The sequence below is a fragment of the Leptopilina boulardi genome, unplaced genomic scaffold (assembly GCF_019393585.1).
Source record: "Leptopilina boulardi isolate dan_hultmark-lab unplaced genomic scaffold, ZJU_Lbou_2.1 LbouV2_66, whole genome shotgun sequence".
Taxonomy (NCBI): domain Eukaryota; kingdom Metazoa; phylum Arthropoda; class Insecta; order Hymenoptera; family Figitidae; genus Leptopilina; species Leptopilina boulardi.
In genome coordinates, this window is record NW_026138012.1 from 676161 (window position 1) to 697547 (window position 21387).

The 21387-nt window shown below is 28.9% G+C and overlaps 1 protein-coding gene and 1 long non-coding RNA gene across 3 annotated transcripts in view; both read left to right on the top strand.

Moving 5' to 3' along the window:
- Nucleotides 1-21387, top strand: part of LOC127290437 (amyloid-beta-like protein) — a 694733-nt gene that overhangs the window by 581952 nt on the left and 91394 nt on the right. For both annotated transcript variants that reach the window (XM_051318992.1, XM_051318991.1), the window contains exon 14: nucleotides 2478-2624. In XM_051318992.1, the coding sequence (XP_051174949.1) occupies nucleotides 2478-2624 (147 nt within the window). The remainder of the gene's footprint in view (nucleotides 1-2477; nucleotides 2625-21387) is intronic.
- Nucleotides 16175-19924, top strand: LOC127290439 (uncharacterized). The gene is made up of 3 exons (XR_007844340.1): nucleotides 16175-16235; nucleotides 17387-17911; nucleotides 19834-19924. It is a non-coding gene; the product is annotated as an uncharacterized LOC127290439 (long non-coding RNA).

Below are 21387 nucleotides of genomic sequence, written 5' to 3' on the forward strand. Positions count from 1 at the left end.
CTGCGTTTTCGATAACTATGAAACGGCTTAAATCTTATAAAATAATAAATCTAAAATTCTTTTTTTTTATTTTCTAAACACTTATAAAATCCTGAAAAAATGGCATCCTGACAAAGAGAATATGTTAATTTTTCAATTAGATATCTAAGAAAAAGTCAATTTTCAGTGTTTTTGCTATTTTTTATTTCACTATAAGAAACAAATATTTTTTAACGTTCTTGAACTCATTGGTTTTAGTTTTAATATTTTTTTAAATTTTATAGTATTATTGTCATCAAAATAGCAGAGGTCGCATAATTCCTGACGGTATGGGTATGTATTGAAATTCGATTTTTAAAAGTAATAATAATTTTATGGTAATTTAATCTTTTGATAAATTATTAACATTTTTTGACATAATAAATATGTTTAAACAATTTATGTTGTTTGTTTATGTTATACTCATTAATTTTATCAACTAAAAGATTTAACCAAGCTTGAATGAAGCTTGGATTGAGCATAGGTTTCCAATCATGAACCAATACTGACTTGATAATGGTATAAAGGCTGTATCCAGGCTGGGTTACATACGATGGGCGCCGAGCCTAGAATTAGCCTTCAATTCATCGTCAGCATTGGTTTTTCTCGCCTAGGATTATTTGCCCTTAATGTAAAAACCTATTTTTATTTAACCCTTTCAGTCACAGCGTGACACATATGTCAAAAAACATAACTTCCTTAAAACTGAACAGATCGACTTCGCTGAGGTCTCATTTTGAAGAGGAGATGGAGGGCAACAAATATATGTGTATGCCACTTTCAAAAACCCTCCCCTTTTTGAAATACACCCCTTTAAAGAAGGACAAAAAATAAAATTCGAAAAACCTGTATAAATTTTAGACGCAATCTTTTTGCTCACATTTTATTATTACACAATGTTAAAAAAATTGAAAAAAAGAAAATAAATTTCAAAAATTCACCCTTTACGTAAAAAAATTAACCAAAACTACCCCCATATAACCGAAAATAAAAAAATTGACAAACATTGCTTGAAACTAGTTACTCGGGGGTTTTCGAGGTCGCTGATTACAAATCCAATGTTAGTTTTTGAAAATTCAAAATGTGGATCCAATATGTGCTCATTGTAGTACAAAAGCTGACCAAAAGCGAACGTCCTGGATTTGTAAAACTTGCAATGTTGATCCAATATGGCGGACGAATTTTTGAAAACTTAATGCGATTCGCTTAAAACTTGTTGCTCGGGGGTTTTTTGGGGTCGCTGATTTCGAATCTGATGTTAGTTTTAAAAAATTCGAAATGGCGGATCCAAGATGGCGGACAACTTTTTTGAAAATCGATCCAATTGGCCTGAAACTTGTTACTCGGGGGTTTTTGGTGTCGCTCTCATTACGAATCTAAAATCAGTTTTTAAAAATTCAAAATAGCGGATCCAAAATGGCGGACGACTTCTTGAAAATCTAATACAATTCATTTGAAACTTGTTACTCGGGGGTTTTTGGGGTCTTTGATTACGAATCTGAAGTCAGTTTTTGAAAATTCAAAATGGCGGTTACAATATGGCGACCGAAAATTTTAAAAATCCACGAAATTTGCTTAAAACTTGTTACTCGGGGGTTTTCGGGTCGCTGATTACGAATCCAATGTTAGTTTTTCAAAATTCAAAATGTGGATCCAATATGTGCTCATTGTAGTACAAAAGCTGACCAAAAGCGAACGTCCTGGATTTGTAAAACTTGCAATGTTCCACTCTGCCTATTACCAGCAAGAAATCGTCCGCCATATTGAATCCGCCATTTTGAATTTTTAAAAACTGATTTCAGATTCGTAATCAGCGACCACAAAAACTTCCGAGTAACAATTTTCAAGCGAATTGCATTAGGTTTTCAAAAAGTCGTCCGTCATATTGGATCCGCTATTTTAAATTTTTTGAAACTGACATCGGATTCGTAATCAGTTACCCCTAAAACCCCCCGAGTAACCAGTTTCAATCAAATTTGATCAATTTTTAAAAATTTCGTCGACCATATTGGATCCGCCATTTTGAGTTTTTGAAAACTGATTTCAGATCCGTAATCAGCGACCCCAAAAACCCGCGAGTAACAAGTTTCAAGCAAATTTAGTAAGATTTTACAAATTATGTCCGCCATATTGGATCCGCCATTTTGAATTTAAAAATTTTTTAAATCTGACCTCAAATTCGTAATCAGCGACCCCGAAAACGTTCTAGACATCAGGTTTTGAAAAATTTCGGCCTCATCCTTAATTGCGTGACTCAAAGGGTTTAATAAAGTTTTGAATTTTATTTCACAGTTTTGAAGAATAGTTCTAAATTTTTTGAAAACTATTAATTAAATTAAAAATAGGCATCTAACTTTTATGTGTTTGTATAAATTTGTCAATTGGATATTTTATGAAATAATAAATGTTACTATGGTATAAACGTAGGTGATAATTCTCATAAATTTATTCTTTTTCAGAGTTACTCTGTAAGGCGTGAAATTATTCATAGAGAAAGTAGGTCTCTATACTATACTTTAGCATTTGCTGGAATTGCATTAACGGCTGCAGTTATAGTTGGAGTTGCCATTTTTAAAAGGCGCAACGCCAGAAATCCACATCGACAAGTGAGTAATATTTTTATGCAATGCGTCAACGTAAATTTGCCAAAGAAATGCAATTCATTTAATTGATGACAATAAATTTCATCAGAAATAATTTTTTTTTTAAATACCCGTGTGGAAAAAGCCCGAATAGAAGTCTGTCTCTGGTCAGGGGCTAGAAAGGCTCATATTTCACGTAAAAGAACTATCAGATCTAGTTGGAAATAGGTCGGGCTCAGTTTCTTGAAAGCCAAACTAGGAAATTCTTTAATTCTGGATAGTTAAATTTCTAATTCACAAATTAAAATTTTTTTTGACATAAAAATAATCTCTTTTAATCTGTCATTTATTTCTTTACATTGGTAAAGTTTTATGGTATGGCTGAATCTGAATCTTTTTATGTCAAATTCTAGATTGCTGAATTCGAATTTTTCAATAAAATTTGAAAATGGTGACTTTGAAATGTCAACCAAAATTTATGAGTTAAATAATCTGCCTAAAAATAATTACCCGGACGATTCAAGATCGCTGAATCCGAGTCTTTGAACACAATTTAAAAATTTTTATCATGATTTTTTTTAATGCAATGTTTTTGAGCAGCCACTTTACTCCAAAAAACCGAATTAAAAATTTCCATCCTTTTTTAGGGTTCCGTACCCGAAGGGGGAACCCTATTAATGAGACTAGTGAAGCAAGGCATGTACCCCCCCCCCCTAGCGGCCACACGAATTTATCTAGATGGCTGAAATTTGGTATACATATGTATTTTGGCGTGTAGATTACAGGAAAAATATAGCGAATCTCATAGGAATTAATTATCATAGCGTTGTCAAGGAAAAACCATGAATTTTTACGAAAAATCCCTAAAAATGACTATGTACCCCCCCCCCTCGTTGCCACATCTTTTTACATAGAGAGCTCAAATTTGGTACACTTATGTATTTTTACGTGAAAATTACAGGAAAAATATAGCGAACATGATTCGGATTAATTTACATAGCGTTGTCAAGGAAAAATCAAAAATTTTGAAAAAAAGCGATTAATCCTCCTAGCGCACACAATATTTGACGAAGGCAGTTCATATTTGGTATACTTACGTATTTTTGCGTGTAGATTACAGGAAAAATATAGCGAGCACAATTGGAGTTGATGTTCATATTGTTTTTAAGGAAAACTCATATTTTTAGAAAAAATCATGGATTTTTCGAATAAAAAAAGAAGAAAATTTTATCCTAAGGGATCCAAATTTATACTTTTTTACGTATTTTTACTTGTAGATTACAAAAAAAATACAGTGAGAACGATTGGAGTTAATTATCATAGTGTTTTCAAGGAAAAACTGATAATTTTCGATAAAAATCATGATTTTTCCTCAAAAAACGAAGAATATTTTATCTAAAGAGTTTCAAATTTATACACTTTTACGTATTTTTGCGTGTAGATTACAAAAAAAATATAGCGAGAACTCCAATTGTGCTTGCTATATTTTTTTGTAGTGTTTTGCCATTCTTTATAATTTGCCATTTTTGCCATTTTCTTTTTTTTACCATTTGCTATTTTTTTTATCTTTTGACATTTTTTATTTGTTGATATTTTTATTAATTGGTGAAATCTAAAAAAATCATAAAATTGAAAATGTTAAATGATAAAAAAATTAAAAATTTTTTAAAAACTTATGATATGTATTTCCATGCTCACATTACATGAAAAATTAAGCAAAATTGGAATTTTTCCATCGGCCTTCACACTTTAAACCCCTCAAATTTTAGGATTAGGGGTACGGAACCCTCGGTTTTTATGCGAGTGTAACTCGCACTTGTCCGATTTTTTTACTATTAAACTTATATATTTCAATTGATATTTTGAAGCCGCACATTTTTGTCATAAAAACTATATTAACACTGCATTGTTAAAAAAATTAAAGAACAAGAAATTATTTTTTAAATAAGATAAGTAAATTAATATTTTTAATTATATTTTATTAAATATTAATTTTAAAATATACATCAATTTTTAATATAAATAAAGGATAAAGAGTGAAATTTGTCAATTTAAATGAGATAAAGATTAAACAATTTTTTATTTAAATCAAGAACTAAATTCCGTGTCTTTCATTCTCCCAATGATTCTCATCTTCAGTTTCATCATCTTCGTCATGACTCTCGTCTTCCTCATTTCCCTTTTCTTTTTCATCTATGATTTCCTTAGCACTCTTGCTAATTCTTTTTTTTCTATTTCCTGACCAATCTTTTGAGTTGCTTAAAACACTTCCTACAAATGTTCTGAACTTAGAATCGTTTATTTTGTTCCCACTTTGGTCTTTGTGGGTTTCGACTATCGCTCCTATAAAAAAGTATTAATTAGAAAACTTTTACCATCTTTTTCAAATAATTTTATTTTAGATTTTATGCATAAAAAAATATTATCAAATCAGGTACATCGCTTTGTACGCTTTACAGTAACAAGATAAATATGTGACCTGGACATTTAATAAGGACCTATTATCTCCTAAGTAAAAAAATCAATTTCTTTCGAACATATAGGACCCCCTTTAAGTTTCCAAATCACCTATATATTCCCCAAATTTAATTAAATTAAAATTTTATATTTCTTTAATTTTATTTTAACTAATCCATTATATATTTTTTAATCAATGAAATTTACCGAAAAGCATTGTTAGTAAAAATTACTAAGTCAAAAAAATTATAAAAGTTTATATATTATAATTTATATAATAAAATATATTATAAAAATTAAAATTTATTTTGGTTTCAAAGCCTATAATCAATTAATAAATTAAATAAATTAATCAATTAATATTCTTATGAATAAATAAATTACCAGTATATAAAATGAAATTTTAATAATTGTGATAAAATCGCTTTCATATTGACATGAATATCAATAACTATTCGTAGAATTGTGCCTCTTTAAATCCTTCTGAGATGGAGCTGATTGTTCCCATAAGCGTCGAATTTCTAAAATATATTATGTAAATTATTTATATTTATTTATATATGGCTCATTTCATTTAAATTGTCAAATTCAACTTCCAGAAAAGTTGAGTTGGAAAATTTTGATTTTAAGGTTAAAAATAATTTTTTATACAGTTTAGCATGTTAAATTAACAAAATAAATAGTGGTCACAAAATTAAAGTCATATATTTCTTATTGCAGACGGTTTTTTTTGGCAGAAATCGACATAACTTATAAAAATTTTTTTCTGTCAATTTTTGATAAAATATTAATACTAAATATAATTTAATTTGACTGGTGATAAGTATACTAAGGTTTTTGGATCGATGAATCCGAATTTAAAATCAGATTTAAAATATTCAAAATGGCGGACCTAAAATGGCGACCATGAAAATTTAAAAGTTGATTCGATTCGCTTGAAACTCGTTACTTAGGGGTTTTTTGTGTTGCTAATTACAAATATGACGTCAGATTTTCAAAATTTAAAATGGTGGATCCAATATGGCGACCCAATATGACGGATAATTTCAAAACTGATGCGATTCGGTCGAAATTTGTTTCTTGGGGGTTTTCGGGGTCGCTGAATTCGAATTTGGTGACGGATGAACCCAAAAATCTGAAATAGGATGAAATCAAATTTTTTGGAAGCTCTGTTTAGAACCTTATTAGACTTATAAGTGATTTTTAACTGGACCGCGAAGGGGTTAAAAATTATATAGGCAAAATGCAAAATTTATGTCCTTAAACATTATAAACATAAAACAAATAATCATCTATTCATTTCGCCGAAAAAATCTTAAAAAAACTTTTTTGTGGGGGCGGGTATATTTTATTGAAAAAAATTAGGTGGGAGGGTTGCGTGTACGGGTCATGTAGTACACGATTTAAGCTTTAATTTAAGACTTTTTTGAAGTTTTTACCACGTCAGGTTAAAGAGAAAAATCATATTAAACACCCATAAAAACATGTTTCTTGGAGGTTTTTACCCCCACTTTTTTCAAAATCTTGACATGCTAAGCAATTTTAAGATCCGGGATCGTGTTCAGCGCCCAAAAATACATTAGAAACTATTCTGATATCAAGATAAAAGAAAAAAGTTTTATTTTGTAGGCCTCTGTGATTTATTACGTTTACTGAAGCCATATACACTGGAGTCTCCCAAGAGAGGACTTCTGAAGAGAGGACTAAGTAGTGACGCAGCGCGGTAAGGAGTGAGGGGGGAAGAGATGGGCGGGATCAGAAAGAGGAACGTGAACTCAGGAGCGTCTGTTCTGAGTGTAGCTTTGTCGCGTAGTGTTTTACATACGTAACAGAATGTATTCTGTTAAAAAAAACACATCTCTGTGATACGATATACGGCCCTGGAGTGTTTACAATTTTCGGCGTCAAGGACGAATTCCGTAGAGAGGTCCAAGACTCTTTCTGTCCTCTCTTCGGAGACTCTAGTGTATACAAATTTGAATTACACTTATGACCATTACACTGTTGACATTTTGCTCGTTTTTCGCTTATAAAATGAAAACGGTTATACTTATATCGACGGAGTTGGTCCCATTCGAAAGAGAATCCAAAAATACATTAAATTCCATACCGATATAAAATTCAAAATATTTTCTAACCATTTTCAAGGCGTTACACTGTTGACAGAAATTCAATTACGAAAGTTTTTCGGTTTTTTCTGCTTCCATGACAAACGAGCAGATTTATACTTATATCGTTTTCGTTTTTTTCACACACTTCGTTATTGTGTTCTGCTGCTTATGCGATGGTAAAGAAATTTTTTTGCTCATGAGGTAATTTAAATATCAGGTAAAAGTAGGAAATTCTGCCGTCAAAACGTAAAAATATAAAAGTAAGGGACACGTCATTTTCATTTTCTGGAAATTGTATAAAATAAAGTTTAATTACCTACACTTGATTTTCCTTAAATATAGAACTAATACTACAGGAAACATTTTTTTAAATTGGTTTAAACACTATATTTTCGACATTTCATTCATTTGAACATTGAAAATGTCTCCGGGAACGCATTACACTTATGACATTTTGCCTGCTTTTTGTTCTGCGAATATTATGAAAATCAATTTTATGTCCTAGTAAGTAGAAAAATTATTGAAAATTATTGCTTTTTACTATATAAACAAATTAATTTCATCTAAGGTTATATCAAATAATTTTTTTTGGCAAGGGACACGAATAATTATGACTACTTTAAATGAAATGAGCCATATATTATATTTATATTATTGCAATATTACAATAAAACAATTTATTCAAAATAACTTTTTTATTTTATTATTTATTTTATCAATAAATATATTACCAGTAGTTGGATTTGACTTTTTCACTTTATTATGAATTTTATCTATCGAATTTTCCGTTAAATGGGCAGATAAGTTATCACTTGCAAAAGTAAATCTTTTCACTGTCTTTGGTGAATGAGTTCATTTTTCATGGAAGCCTTTTCGTTCTAAAAAATATGAATAATAATAAATAAAATGTTTAATACTTACTACATTTGTCATACACTTGTCAAAGTAATTTTTACTTAAATTAAAGATTAAAATGGAGAAGGTCTCAAATTTGTATGCATAACTATTTTTTCTACTTTTTGTTCCAAATAAACTTTTTGTTTTTGAAAAGTTTTCAGTTTATCTGCATTACTTTGTGCATCATTATTGAAAAAAGAAGACTTACTGTTTTTACTATGCAACAATGAAAACAACAATAATACAAATTAGTAATTAAATATTACATAATTATATTGTATTATATTTTTTTGTTTTTAATTTTTTAATTTTATAAAATTTTAATTAAAAAATATTCAACTATTTCGAACAAAATATTTGTCATTCAAAATATTTCATTCAATTTAATTGAATATATTTATATATTTACCTTTGAGTTTTGATGTACCAAGTTCTAAAGTGCTGGGCTTTGAAAAATATCCAGAATTTACACTTTTTAAATATCGGTCAGAAGAATCAGCAGTTTTCTTCAAGACTTTTTTTTCTTGACAAGTTGCAACATTTTCTTATTAATTTTTCCTCCTGTAGTTATTACTGTTTCCTGTACTGAATGTTTGTCAGAATAATAATAATAATGTTTATAATAAGTCAACAGAAGTAAAATGTTAAAATAAAACTTTCTAGTGAAGTATTCTTATAGCGAATACTTTTTTAGTGTTGTTTTCCGAAGCGATGGATAATTTTACAATTTTATTTTTAATTTCATTGATTGGACGAATAACGATTGTATTAGTTGGATTGTTTTTCAATTTCCACATTTGTAATTCGGATGAATCACAAGGATAATGATAAATTGATTTGTCTTTTTTCGAAACGTTACCCCTATTTGCAACGATTCAAGGCTGTTCCCCAATATTTTTTTAATTTGAATAATTTTTTGATTATTTAAAACTACAATGTTGTTCGGAGCAGATGTGGTTAATGTCAGTTCTTTGTATTTTATTTCTTTTATGGTTCCATTTCTTAAAGTTTTCTTTATTTTAATCAAAGCAGGTACATACGATTTATTTTTTTTTAAGTTTTTCTCTTCGTAAAGTCTACGACATAATTGAGCCAATGGTCGATATTGGGTTCGAAGTTATTTTTGTAATTTTCCTAATAGATTTTCAAAAAGAAAAGCTGTCACGGAACTCAAACTGCATTTCATAGAAATAACGTCATCTGCAAGATGTAATAAATCATGCACGTTCAAAACTTGTGATTTCAAGTCATATAAATTTATCATTTAAATAAAAAATATCTTCAAGTAATGCTTTGCATTGTTTACATATGTTGAACATACTCTTCCTGACCTTAAGATTCTGCAACCAGTGTGAAACAGAAGAAAGTGATTATATAGTTCACCCTTAAGCAAACCCTTTAAAAGTACAGAACCCGAATAAAGCAATAGGAATCTAAACTCGGTAGCTTTAAACTTTAAATATTTCTTGAGTCCTCTTGTTTTTCTTTGAAATTCGCAAGGAATTTCTGATTTAATGTCTTCGATACTTTTTGACAACCGTTTTCTTTCGTCAGCAGTCAGTTTATATTTGCGGTTAGTTGACATCCAATATTCGAGTAATTTTTTCATGACACTTGACAGCATAAATGCATGAAATCTAGGACGAAAATGGAAATTATATTTATAGACATGACTATTCTCAAAAAAGGAGACGGGCCGTGATGGTGCTCTGGTTTCTCGAATTTGCGAAAAGATTCATCAGATCGTTCAGATTTATCAACATCTGGAAAAACCGTTGTACCTTCAATTGACTTTCCTTCTACAGTATATCTTTCACAAGCGAATTTAGATTTATGTCCAACCGTATTCTTTAAATAAGCTCGAGCTGGAGTGTCACCATTTATACATTTTTTGCGAACTTTAAACGTTTTGTCAAACATGTGCAATCCGCTTTTATATATGCTATTAAACTCATTACGAACTGGTCCAAAAATAGTTGAGGAATTTTTGGTTTATTTTGTCCTTGAAAGATAGCAATTTCAAAAGGTTTATGGTATATACATCTGGCTCATAGTGTACCTTCGCTGATAACACCCAAAAACTATCAGTTCCAGATTTCGACACAGGCATGCCATCGGCATGAATTAGTAATTCTATGATATTGTCTTCTTGCAGTTTTTCATTAACGCAATTTCTAAGTCCATTTCCCAAGTCTTAATAAACGAATGAACCAATTCCTCCTTCTGCGTCTTCCATTTCAACTATCTGGTATTTTGCATCTGTAGTTCTTAAAAATGTTTTTGACGATTTCGGTAAACTAAGCCTGGATACCCATAGCCTGGATCTCAAAATACCTAACAGCTTATCTAAATCATTCTGCCATTCTTCTGAATGATTTCTCTTTTCAGATGATGAATTGGACATACCTAAAAAAATATAATAATTAAAAATTGTTGTAAACCCTTCACTGTTATATTCTGATATTAAAAAAGTAATGGTTAAAAATTTTTACTTTCGAGAAATTTTTTGATTTCTTTGTATAGTAAAAAAATACATTTTTTAACCTTAAAAAATTTTATTAGCTTCAGTCAAACAATATAGTGCACAATAAAATATTGAAAATATAAAAAAATATATAAATATAAAAAATGTAAAAAAAATATGAAAGAAATTTATAGAAAATATAAAAAAATAAAATTTTGAACCTTACAAAATTAAATTCTTTTCTGTCTTTTCTTTCAGGTTTATAATAAAATATATAAAATTAATACTAATTCCGTTTATCAACATTTATTTTATATTAAAATGAAAAAAATGCGCGTAAACTTTAACAAAGTAAAATTCAACTATGTAGAAGGTTCAATAGACTTTAAGATTACAAAAAAATTGTATAAAGTTTGTGTATAAATTATTTTTTTACCTTGACATATTTCTTTGTTCGAAAATTCTTTACATATTCTCTTTCTTGCCAATGACAATGCTGTCCTTTTTCTGCTTTTAATTCTATTTTTCTCCTGACCATTCATTATTATAAACAAGATGACTGAATGTGACCAAGGTTTTTAAGTCTCAAAAATGACATTCACAAAAAAATATGTGAATAATTTCACATGTCATTTCCCAATTTCACGTTGTTATCGTAACCTTTTTTACCAAATTTACAGAAATCTAAGACAAACAATTTTCGAATAATTTGTTAGGTACTTAATAGCTTATATATATTTATTTTAATAATCAAATTGAACGATTAATTAATTTGATTAAAAAATTTATTTTCCATATGCTCTTATAATATTAGTCGGGCACTGGAAAGTCGCTTTGATATTTTTCCCAGATAGCCACCGAATAAGTTGGGGTGTCGTTTCTGGCTGGGACCCAGCTAAAAGCCCGAACAGAGCCCGGGTTAAGTCTGAGCTCCCTTCCCATAGCACGGCCAGCGACCAACTTTAATGCGCGTTCCACACTTAAACCTTTTGGAGATCCGACACGACGCGACGTACCCCCTCCAGTGACTCTGCGCGTAGGGGAAGTGAGTGTTTTTCAATTAAATGCTTCTCGCTTTAAATCATCTTTAAGTGTTTACAAATGTTTTTCAACCTTGTCAATTTCTTACGAATGTCAATCTGTAGTCATATTTATAATTTTTTCAAAATAATTAATTTGTTTACTTATAAGTATATATTACCAAATCTATTTGACATTTAATCAAGTATTAATTGATAAATTTTTTTAATGGAATTAATTATTATTGTTTAAAAGAACATTTGTTTCAATTTATCGTTAATAATGAATTTTCTTTTTTAAACATGTATTTTTCATAAATTAATTTTATATACATATAAACAGTAATAAATAATATATTAGGTAGGCGTTTTATAAATATATGTATAGGTGGCCTTCAATAAAAATAGCGTTATTTATTTTTGATTTTACGGAATTTTCATTTTACTGTATTTAAAAATGAATAGTTTTAAATTTCAGAAAAAATATTACATTTCGACATAAATTATTTTTATTTTTACATTTAAATTTTAAAATGAAATTATTCTATTAATTTAATGTTACTTAATAGAAGTAAATGTTATTTGTTTTAAATACAAAAATAAATCGGTATGAATACAGTTAATTTATTATAATAGTTAATAATTGGTTAAAATAAATAATTACTTAATTCAAATTCCCAAAATTTTCTGAAACATATTAAATCTTTTATATTTAACATATGATTTAATTGTTGTTATAAGAATAATAATTTACTTTTTATATTAACGATGATTAAAAGCGAGAAGCATTTAACTGAGAATCACTCACTTCCCATATGCGCAGAGTCACTGAAGGAGGCACTTCGCGTCGTGTCGGATCTCCAAATGGTTTAAGTGTGGAACGCGCATAAGTCGGGCTACCCGGCCATGGCACGGCTAGCGCCCAGATTCATTTTCCACACGGGTAATTTATTGAATAAACTTACCTTAATTTTGCAGATTCATAGTCAATGATATCCTGATAAATAGTATTAATAATACAAAATTAGACAATTTTTAATTCACTAAAAGGTAAATAGTATATTAAGAATACTAGATGTGAGAGATCTAATTGAGCATACAAATTTTTGAAAAAAATATTTATTTAAAAAATAAAATTTATTTTTAATTTTTATCGGGCTCCGTTTAAGCTGAAAAAATTCATAAACATTTCTTAAAAGTGTTTATCCACAGAAATGCAAACCTCTAGAGAAAAATAATTAATTCAAATTTAAATAATTAAAATATAATTACCTATTAATTGTATTTTCTGAAAGATGAGATATCAAATTTCAAGAAAGAAATTCAAAACCTGCAGAAGGGTATAAGCCGAATAAGCGTAGAAAAATTGCCCCCGCACGTATTTTTCTCATATTATTATTACACTGAAAAAAATTTGGGTGGGCAGACGTCTCAGCGTTGAGAGCGCTGCGTTTCTTTGCTCAAAGTATGACTGAGATTCTTTTCGGGGAGCGGTGTGCTACCTGTACAGGAGAAACAGATGTCTTATTGACAAGGTAAGGCTATGAAGCTACGGGTAGTCTGAGCTCCCGCAACGGGATGTTAGCTGATCGAAGAAGGGGTCGTTAGCGTTCTGCGAATTGATAGAGCAGCTGTACTTGCTGGTACTGCTGCTTACCCGAATTTCTTTCAGTGTATATTGGCAAATTTTGCTAAATTATATACAAAGTAACATTTATGTACAGTATTAGAACAAAATATTTATTTGAGAATTAGTTTTATACGTTAAAAAGTGAAAAAATGCTTATATTTCATTTGCAACTCTTAAAAAAGTTAATATTCTTAACGTTTTTATTTTTGAGGCGTGTAAAATATCACATCAGCTACTATGGAAATATCTAACAGACATATTTTCTCAACAAATTTTCACTATATCATTAGTGTGCCACCACTGAAATTAAAGATACGAAGGTTTGATTGAGTGGTACCACTTTTTAAGAAAATTCAATTGAACGTCTACTTATGAAAATATCTATTACGGTGTTGGATAAAAATAAAAGTTCAATCATTTTCTAAAAAGATGAGGAAAAAAACAAAAATTTTAAGATTTTTTCAATGATGTGCCTCTAATTGTATTCCTGTGGCAACAATTTAAAGATGATAATAAAAATCGTGATTTCATTTAAATTTATACATTTTTGAAAGGCATAACAGCTATTTTGCTTTAAACAAGTCAATCTATGGTGTGATCGAAACATTCTCACACATATATTGGAACACAAGATTTTGAGTGAAATAAATTTTATTAAGTTAAGAATATGCTGAAAACACTTTTTTGGAGTCTTTACCCCCTTTTCTCAAAATCCTGACGTTCTAAGCAAATCTGGGTGACAGAATCGTGTTCAGAGGACGAAAATACTTTAGAAACCACTCCGATATCAAAAATAAAAAAAGTCTAATTTTTCAAGTTTATATGTAATTTATTAACATTAAATAGTTTAAAGAGTTAAAAATTGAGGGCGTAAGCTAAAAATGAAACACGCATATGAATTTGTAGTGCTAAAATGTACTTAAACATGTATACATAGTGACATCAATGTGCCTGAAAATTAAAAAAAGAAATTATTTTTTCTTGAAAGTTAAAAGTTTCGTAGGTTTGCCCATATATTCCCACCCACATGAATATAACTTTTTGAAATCTACTCAAAATTTTGCGTATTTTGGGAGTTCTGGAGGGAGAAAGAAAAATAAAAAAACGCATTTTTCTCAAAAACTACTGGATGGACTTTTATGAGCTTTGGATATGTTACAGAGGCAAGTAAAAAGATTATAAGAAAATTCTCAAAATTTTTTCAAAAAAACTTAAAAATTTTGGATTTTGAAATTTTCAAAAATCTTTTTTGGGTTTCTATTGAAGTGGTACACCAAATTTTTTTAACCATTTTTCTCTCCTAAGTGTCCCACTTAATAAAAAATCACACCCTACATGATTTCAAAGTGCGTTACACAGTGGTACAAATTGCGCATCTATCTGGACAAAATTCAAAATTTTTGTGTCTTCAAAAAATATAAACGCTATAGGAATAGTATGTTCAGTTGTTCAATATTAATGTATGAATGTTCGTTTTTTAGAAAAATAACATTCTTTATTTAAAAACAATTTAAACATTGACATGCAATGCAAATCTTAGTTTGCTTAAAAATTACAGTCAACACATATCTTCTAAATCATACAATTATGCAATGCCTTTGAAACTAATAAAGTAAAATTCTTTTTTGGAGTAAACTAGAGGTATTATCCTGCATGTAAAAATTATTTTAAACATTTTTACTTAATATTTTCTGTATCTATGATCGCTATGTATAATGGACAAAATTATATAATTTAAAATTTATTTTATTTACTTCGAAGGACCAGAACTTTTGGAGCCTGTGCTGGACCGTTGTAAACCTATTTTTGATGTCTCAAGTACCTATTATGGTGTTATATTATGCTTTGTTTGTACCCATCTTCAGCCACCTTTTTTTAAATTTTCAATTTGAACTTCCGGATGTCTGATATGGTTTAAATGTTAAATATCTTTCTAGCATATCTACTGACTTAAATAATCTGATAGTTGGTACTCATGAGAATTTTTAGTCGCTGATTACGAATCTGATGTCAGTTTTTAAAAATTCAAAATGGCAGCACTAATATAGTGGACGATTTTAAAAAAAATGTTTAATTTCTATGAAAGTCGATATATCTAGGGTTTTTGGGAATCGATGGTTATGAATATAATGTTAGTTTATAAAAGGCAATACAAAATAAAAAATATTTATTATTAATTATTATTTTTAAAAATGTACAGAATGATTCTATTGTTTACATTTAGTTGAATAGAAATTATATGTGAAATCTACCCAAAAACTCTTAGGTATTTAGTTTTATGGAAATCGAACAATTTTGTTTTAAAAGTCCGACATTTTTAATTTTTAAAAAGCGACATTAAATACGTAATGAGTTATATCACATAAATATGATTGGAATATTTTTTGGAATATTCCTGTGATATACAACGTAAACCAATACCCCAATAATTAGCAGTATTAAATATAAAGCGTGGTAAATACGGGACAAGTCTTCATGGGACATTCTTCCCTAATAATTAGCAGTTTAAAGTAGCGTGTTCTGACGAGACATCTTTCCCCAATAAAAAATTTTTCAATAAAACGTGGTAATGGTGGTAGAGACATCATGTTAGATGAGAATTAAAATTATAAAAAGTTGTAAAAGTTTAATTTTATGTGATGAAAAGTATTTTTTATGGTGCTTTGAAATAGAACATAATTTTTTTTGTATGATGCGATAAAAACAAAATTTTTTGTTTAAATATCAATATAAATAAGTTAACAACAAATTTTTTGTTACCTTAATTATACCCGTGTAGAAAAATCTTCTAGAACGCCTAGAGTCAAGCTTGGCGCAACCTAGAAAGCGTCTAGAATCGCTAGTCTGGAAGATCTAGCTTGGCCCAGTTCTGGTGCTACTCAGACACTAGTCAGACCCTGAATAGCGTCGCTAGTCTGAAAAGTCTAGCCAGACCTAGATCTGATGTTAGACAGAAACTCTAGATACCTAAAAAATTTTATTTTGTAATTTCTAGACTGTGTCTACCAATGCTGGTTCGGAAAGTCTAGTCAAACCCAACTCTGGTGCTGGACAGAAGTAATAGATGACAATAAATATTTATTTTGTAATTTTTAGACTATGTCTAGTGTTACGTCTCAAATAGAGAAATAACTAACGAAATAATACTTTATTTTATTTATGGCCGCTCGGTGATTCAGTGAATTCCTGTTTCATTTACAGAGCAGAAGGCTCTAAACTAAGGGTACAGGAAAGAAAGAGAATAGTAATTAATTTTATAATTAGGTTACAATTTATTTAGACAAGTATTTTTAGTTACAACAATTCGTTCTTATGAGAGAGAGGGAATCTTAAACCAACCAATCCAGGAAATAGAGAGTTCAGCATTCAACTGAAATGAGGAATGCAAGGGTGACTACAAATATACGACAAGTTTAGAAAAGTTAGGAGTGAGACTATAAAACACTTACTTTAAAATTCAGTAGTAGGTGTGTTGAAAGAAAAAGGACCACTGCTGTGTCCTTTGTTGTCACAGGAATAGAGCTGGTACCAGCGTGAGTTTATGACGTCCGGAAGGTTGACGGGCCCAGGTATAACCGCAGGTCCGGAGTTCTATTAGGCGTGATGAATCTCCCAATAATGAGTCTCTTCCAAATAAAGGAAGAATAGATAATTGCCCAATGTAATAAGAAGTAATGATCCTCGTTTAATGTAGAGGGTTTTGACACTTGATTTTCACTTTCGTATAAGAGAATTATGCACTTGAACTAGAAGACGTCGACTGGTACCAAGAATGAGGTTGATGTTATACGTATGAAGATGAATTGAGAACTGATCTCTCCATGAAAATGTAGTCCTTTTATACTGAGTTTTCGTAAGAGAATAGATAAAATTTTATTGTCGTACTATATATTTTTCGCCCTTATTTTGGAAGCCAAAGTTAAGTCCTTCTCTCTCAGTTGTACGTAAAAAAAGGGGGTGTTAACCATTCTAATACAAGATAGAAAGAGTACGACTACGGTTATTCGCAGCTGTAGAAGAGTGTTTATGGTCTTCTAATGTGGTGATACCACAGGGGTTCGTCACATTGGAAAATTAGAAAGAGAGCATATATTACATCGTCTGATTTTAGCACATAGGGAAAATTAGAAAGAGAGCATTTTGTTTCGTGGGGGTGTGAGCTCTTCTAGTGTCATAAAAGATTTCTCGCTTCTATTTGTATGTTTTAGAAATACAGTATATAGACGTAGAAGGATACAAAACGCAGGGGTCTTTTATATATAAAAGAAAGATGTTTAGTTGCGCTACAAAAGGGCGGAAATTGAACATTTAAGAGAATAGTATTTAGATGCGTAACAAAAACACGGGTGTTTGTCGCAGAGACATACAACTCAGTATTGATTAAAAGAATTCTTATAATTATGAATGTAAAAGTTACGGTGACGTGACACTAGCGATGCTGGTCTGAAAAGTCTACACTGAAAAAAATTTGGGTGACATGCTGTTCCGGCGAGTCCTAAATGAAGTGTAGCTGCTGACCTCTTCATTGGATCGGCTGAGTTCTCGTTGTGGGATCGCAGGTAACCCACAGCGAGAAGGCATCGGGCTTATTGAACTCGCGCGACAGCACACCTTTCAACCAGGGCGGGAGAAGTATACGAAATAAAATATGTTTGTCAGTGAATGTGGTTAGACGTAATATTTTATTGTTGTTTCATTTTTAGAAAATCTATTTTTGCATATTGCAGAATTTAGTAAGTAATGAAACTATATTTATATATTTATATTATTAATGTTACTAATTTTATTTTTTTACATCTTGTACATAATCGTAAAGTTAAAAATAAAATATAAAATTTTTTTTTGAATATATCCACATAACAATTTTAATAAATACAAAAATTTCTAATTATAATTGTTATTTTTATGCAATTAAATTAAATTTTCTTACGAATGTGTGTAATTTCTTATTTAATTATTCTTTTTTTATTTAGAATTTATTGTTCAAAAAAAAATTAGTGAAGGAAATATTTGTCCCGATGAGAATGACATTGAAATGTCTGCAACACTAAATAAAAACAGCAGTATTAGTGAAATTGAAATGTCAATATCGAGAGAAAATATAAATTTACGTTGACTGAAAGTAACTATAATTATATTTTCAAAATTTTTATTTTAAATTAAATGAAAACGGTTAATTTAAAAAATAAAAAATGTAATGTTATAAATAAAATAGATATTTATAAAATGAAAGTATAATAAAAATTTCTACAATTTATATATTAATATATATTAATTGAAATACAATAATAATTAATATTCAATTACTAAAAACTACTTCGAGAAAAAAAAAATATTAAACAATAATTAATCTTACACTTCTTTTTAAAATAGATAGATTTAAATTAAATTGTCAACTGAAATAGCTTTTGCCTAAATTTTGTTAACTAAAAAATAGGATATTAATACAATTGTGATTATAAAAAAAATTTTCAGACTTTACTTATTTACAAAATGAGTTGTATCATTTTTTAAATGATCCAGAAAACTTTTTCGGCAAGATTATTTTATCACAATATGCTAAAACAAAATTACTTGACCACAGTCGGTTGAAGGAATTACTTATTGTCAGACAATTAAAGCTTGATCCAATAGATTATAAGTAAGTTTCATAATTTTGCGAATTTTTATTTTTAATTTTTTTATACTTTTGAATGTAACATCAAATTTTTTTACAAATGCAGAATAGCATCCGATCAATTTTTAAAAATGACCGATCAAATTGTTGAACTGTTCCCAACAGAGGACAAAGAAATGTTTTTCGTTCCTTTCAAACCTGACGGTACAGAAAGTAGAAGTACTCGTGGCTGTTTATATAATTATTATAAGTTTTTAAGACGAAAATTACGTTTAACTGGTATTTTGAAATTACAATCTAATTAGAAAAAGGATAATTTGAGCATAGAAGGTATACATTTTTTTATAATAATTTTAATAAAAAGCTCTAATATTTTTTTTAATTTAGATAAAAGTTTTAATTCTTTAACTGATGAAAATCAATCACTCCAATCGGTAGATGTATTTCGTGAATAGCAAAGCAGTATCTACGAACGTTCGAAATTATTATTACAAAAAAAAATTATAAATCCTATATCGAAACATATTTACAAAGTTTCCGATGTATAAAAGATCCAATGCGAATAATTCTGGTAATGATTTGTCATTATTACTACATTTCCATTGAATCTGCATAGATTTTTTAAACTCATAAATGAAATTTTTTTAATAGCTGGAATCAGATTTTATAAATCTAATTAACGAAATGGAAAGAAACAAAAAAATTATTAATCATAACTCTTTCATCCCCTATAAATCGAAAATGATAAGCACGTGGGATTGTACTTCAAAAAAAATTATTAAACATTGCAAAAAGTCTAAAGTGAAAGAAATCAAAGAGTTCTATAAAAATAATAAAAATTTATTGGATACAGGTTGTACTTTAGAATAATAATATTAAAAGATAATATACTAACTTAATAATTACACAGTAATGGTTATGTACAAGATTTTTTAAAAATTTATTTTCAACAATTTTTTATAGTTCTTGGGAAAGAAATTTTTCTTTTATTTTAAAAAATTGCTTGAATATTTACTTATCAAATAAATTTTTTTTAAGAAACCTATGACAAGATTTTTTCACTGTTTTTACTTTCCCTTTATTTAACCGTATCGAAGACTTCTAAAACTGGAAATAAAGTTACTAAATAATTTAGTAAGAACAAGATTTTTAAATCTTTCATACTTCACGTTCAGGTAAAAAATAGTACAAATTTAAAGTTATAAATTTATTTTAAAAAATAGTTATTACGAAGAAAATGTTATTAAATTTTTTATTTGTAGTTGTAAATGTAAATTATGACATATGTATATCAAAAGTTTGTTCTTCTGAATATTTCTTTACAAATTGTAAATTGTAAATTGTAAAATTTTAGGATCCAGGGAACTTAACTGTGGAGAAAAAAATCACGAGGAATGGTTGAAAAATAATTACCAAGTAATTTATCCATAAGTAATTCTATGCGGAAAATTGAACAACATATCCATTTCAATTGTTGTCTTAAATGGGGATAATTATTTCATTTCTGATCCAATTAAGGCTTTAGAGACGTGCTTCAAATGTTTAATAGCACTTAGATCATTTCCATATTTGTGTGACCACTTATGGTATTTCATAGGAAAGTACGTTTATGGATTACAATCTCTGAAGTCTTATGAAGCAGTAACTAAATTTATTGTTGAATTAAATAAAATAGAAATTGAAAATAAATCTAAAACAGTTCATAACGTGGAAATAAATAGAAGCGAAGTTTTAGTTGAACCTTTGTTACTCGAAACAGAAATTCCAATGTAATTTTAAAACTTTTAAAAAGTTTGAATATTTATCTTTCTTTGAAATTGATATTTTAAGTATTATTGTATAGATATATTGCTTTTTACTATACAAATTGTGTATTTGTTAGAAAAACATAAAGTTATTTTGAAAAATAAAATGGATGTTAAATCAATTCTTGACCATATACTTAAGTTTCTTTCATTTTTATACGGCGATCCAAATTATCCCTGAAAAATTGTGCAAGAAGTTGTCAATTTTATCATTGACTTTAATAACACCATTTATTTACCATCTTTAAAAAAAGACATTTTACAAACACTTTCAAAACACGATATTTCCTGCTGTTTGCAGAATGAAATAGAGAAGTGCTTTAAGGTATTAGTCGCGTAAAATCATTTTCGTCAGATATTTTTTAAATTTTGCATGAGTGTTTCTGACATAATTATCTACAAAATAAGACCATTCCCATCGATTTTGACCGTTCCTAAGCTTTAAAATATCATTTCAAAGTTGATACTGTTTACATGGACGGAGCACCTAATGCATGTAAGGAATTTGCTTTATAATTATTTAAATAAAAACCAGTCGTCAGATTTTAAAATAAAACTACCACATAATACATTCTCATGAAACGAATGCATACAAAAAAACTGAAATTTTTTGACCGTACCAAACTAAAAATATATTAGGAGAAAGTTTACAAAATTTTAAATTATATGAAGTTCCACTGCTGGAAAGCAGTACACTTGGCAACGCTGTAGCGCGCGAATGCATACAAAATTCAAAATCATGCAAAGTACACAGTTAGAAAGTAGGAATATCTCATAGAGTAGAATA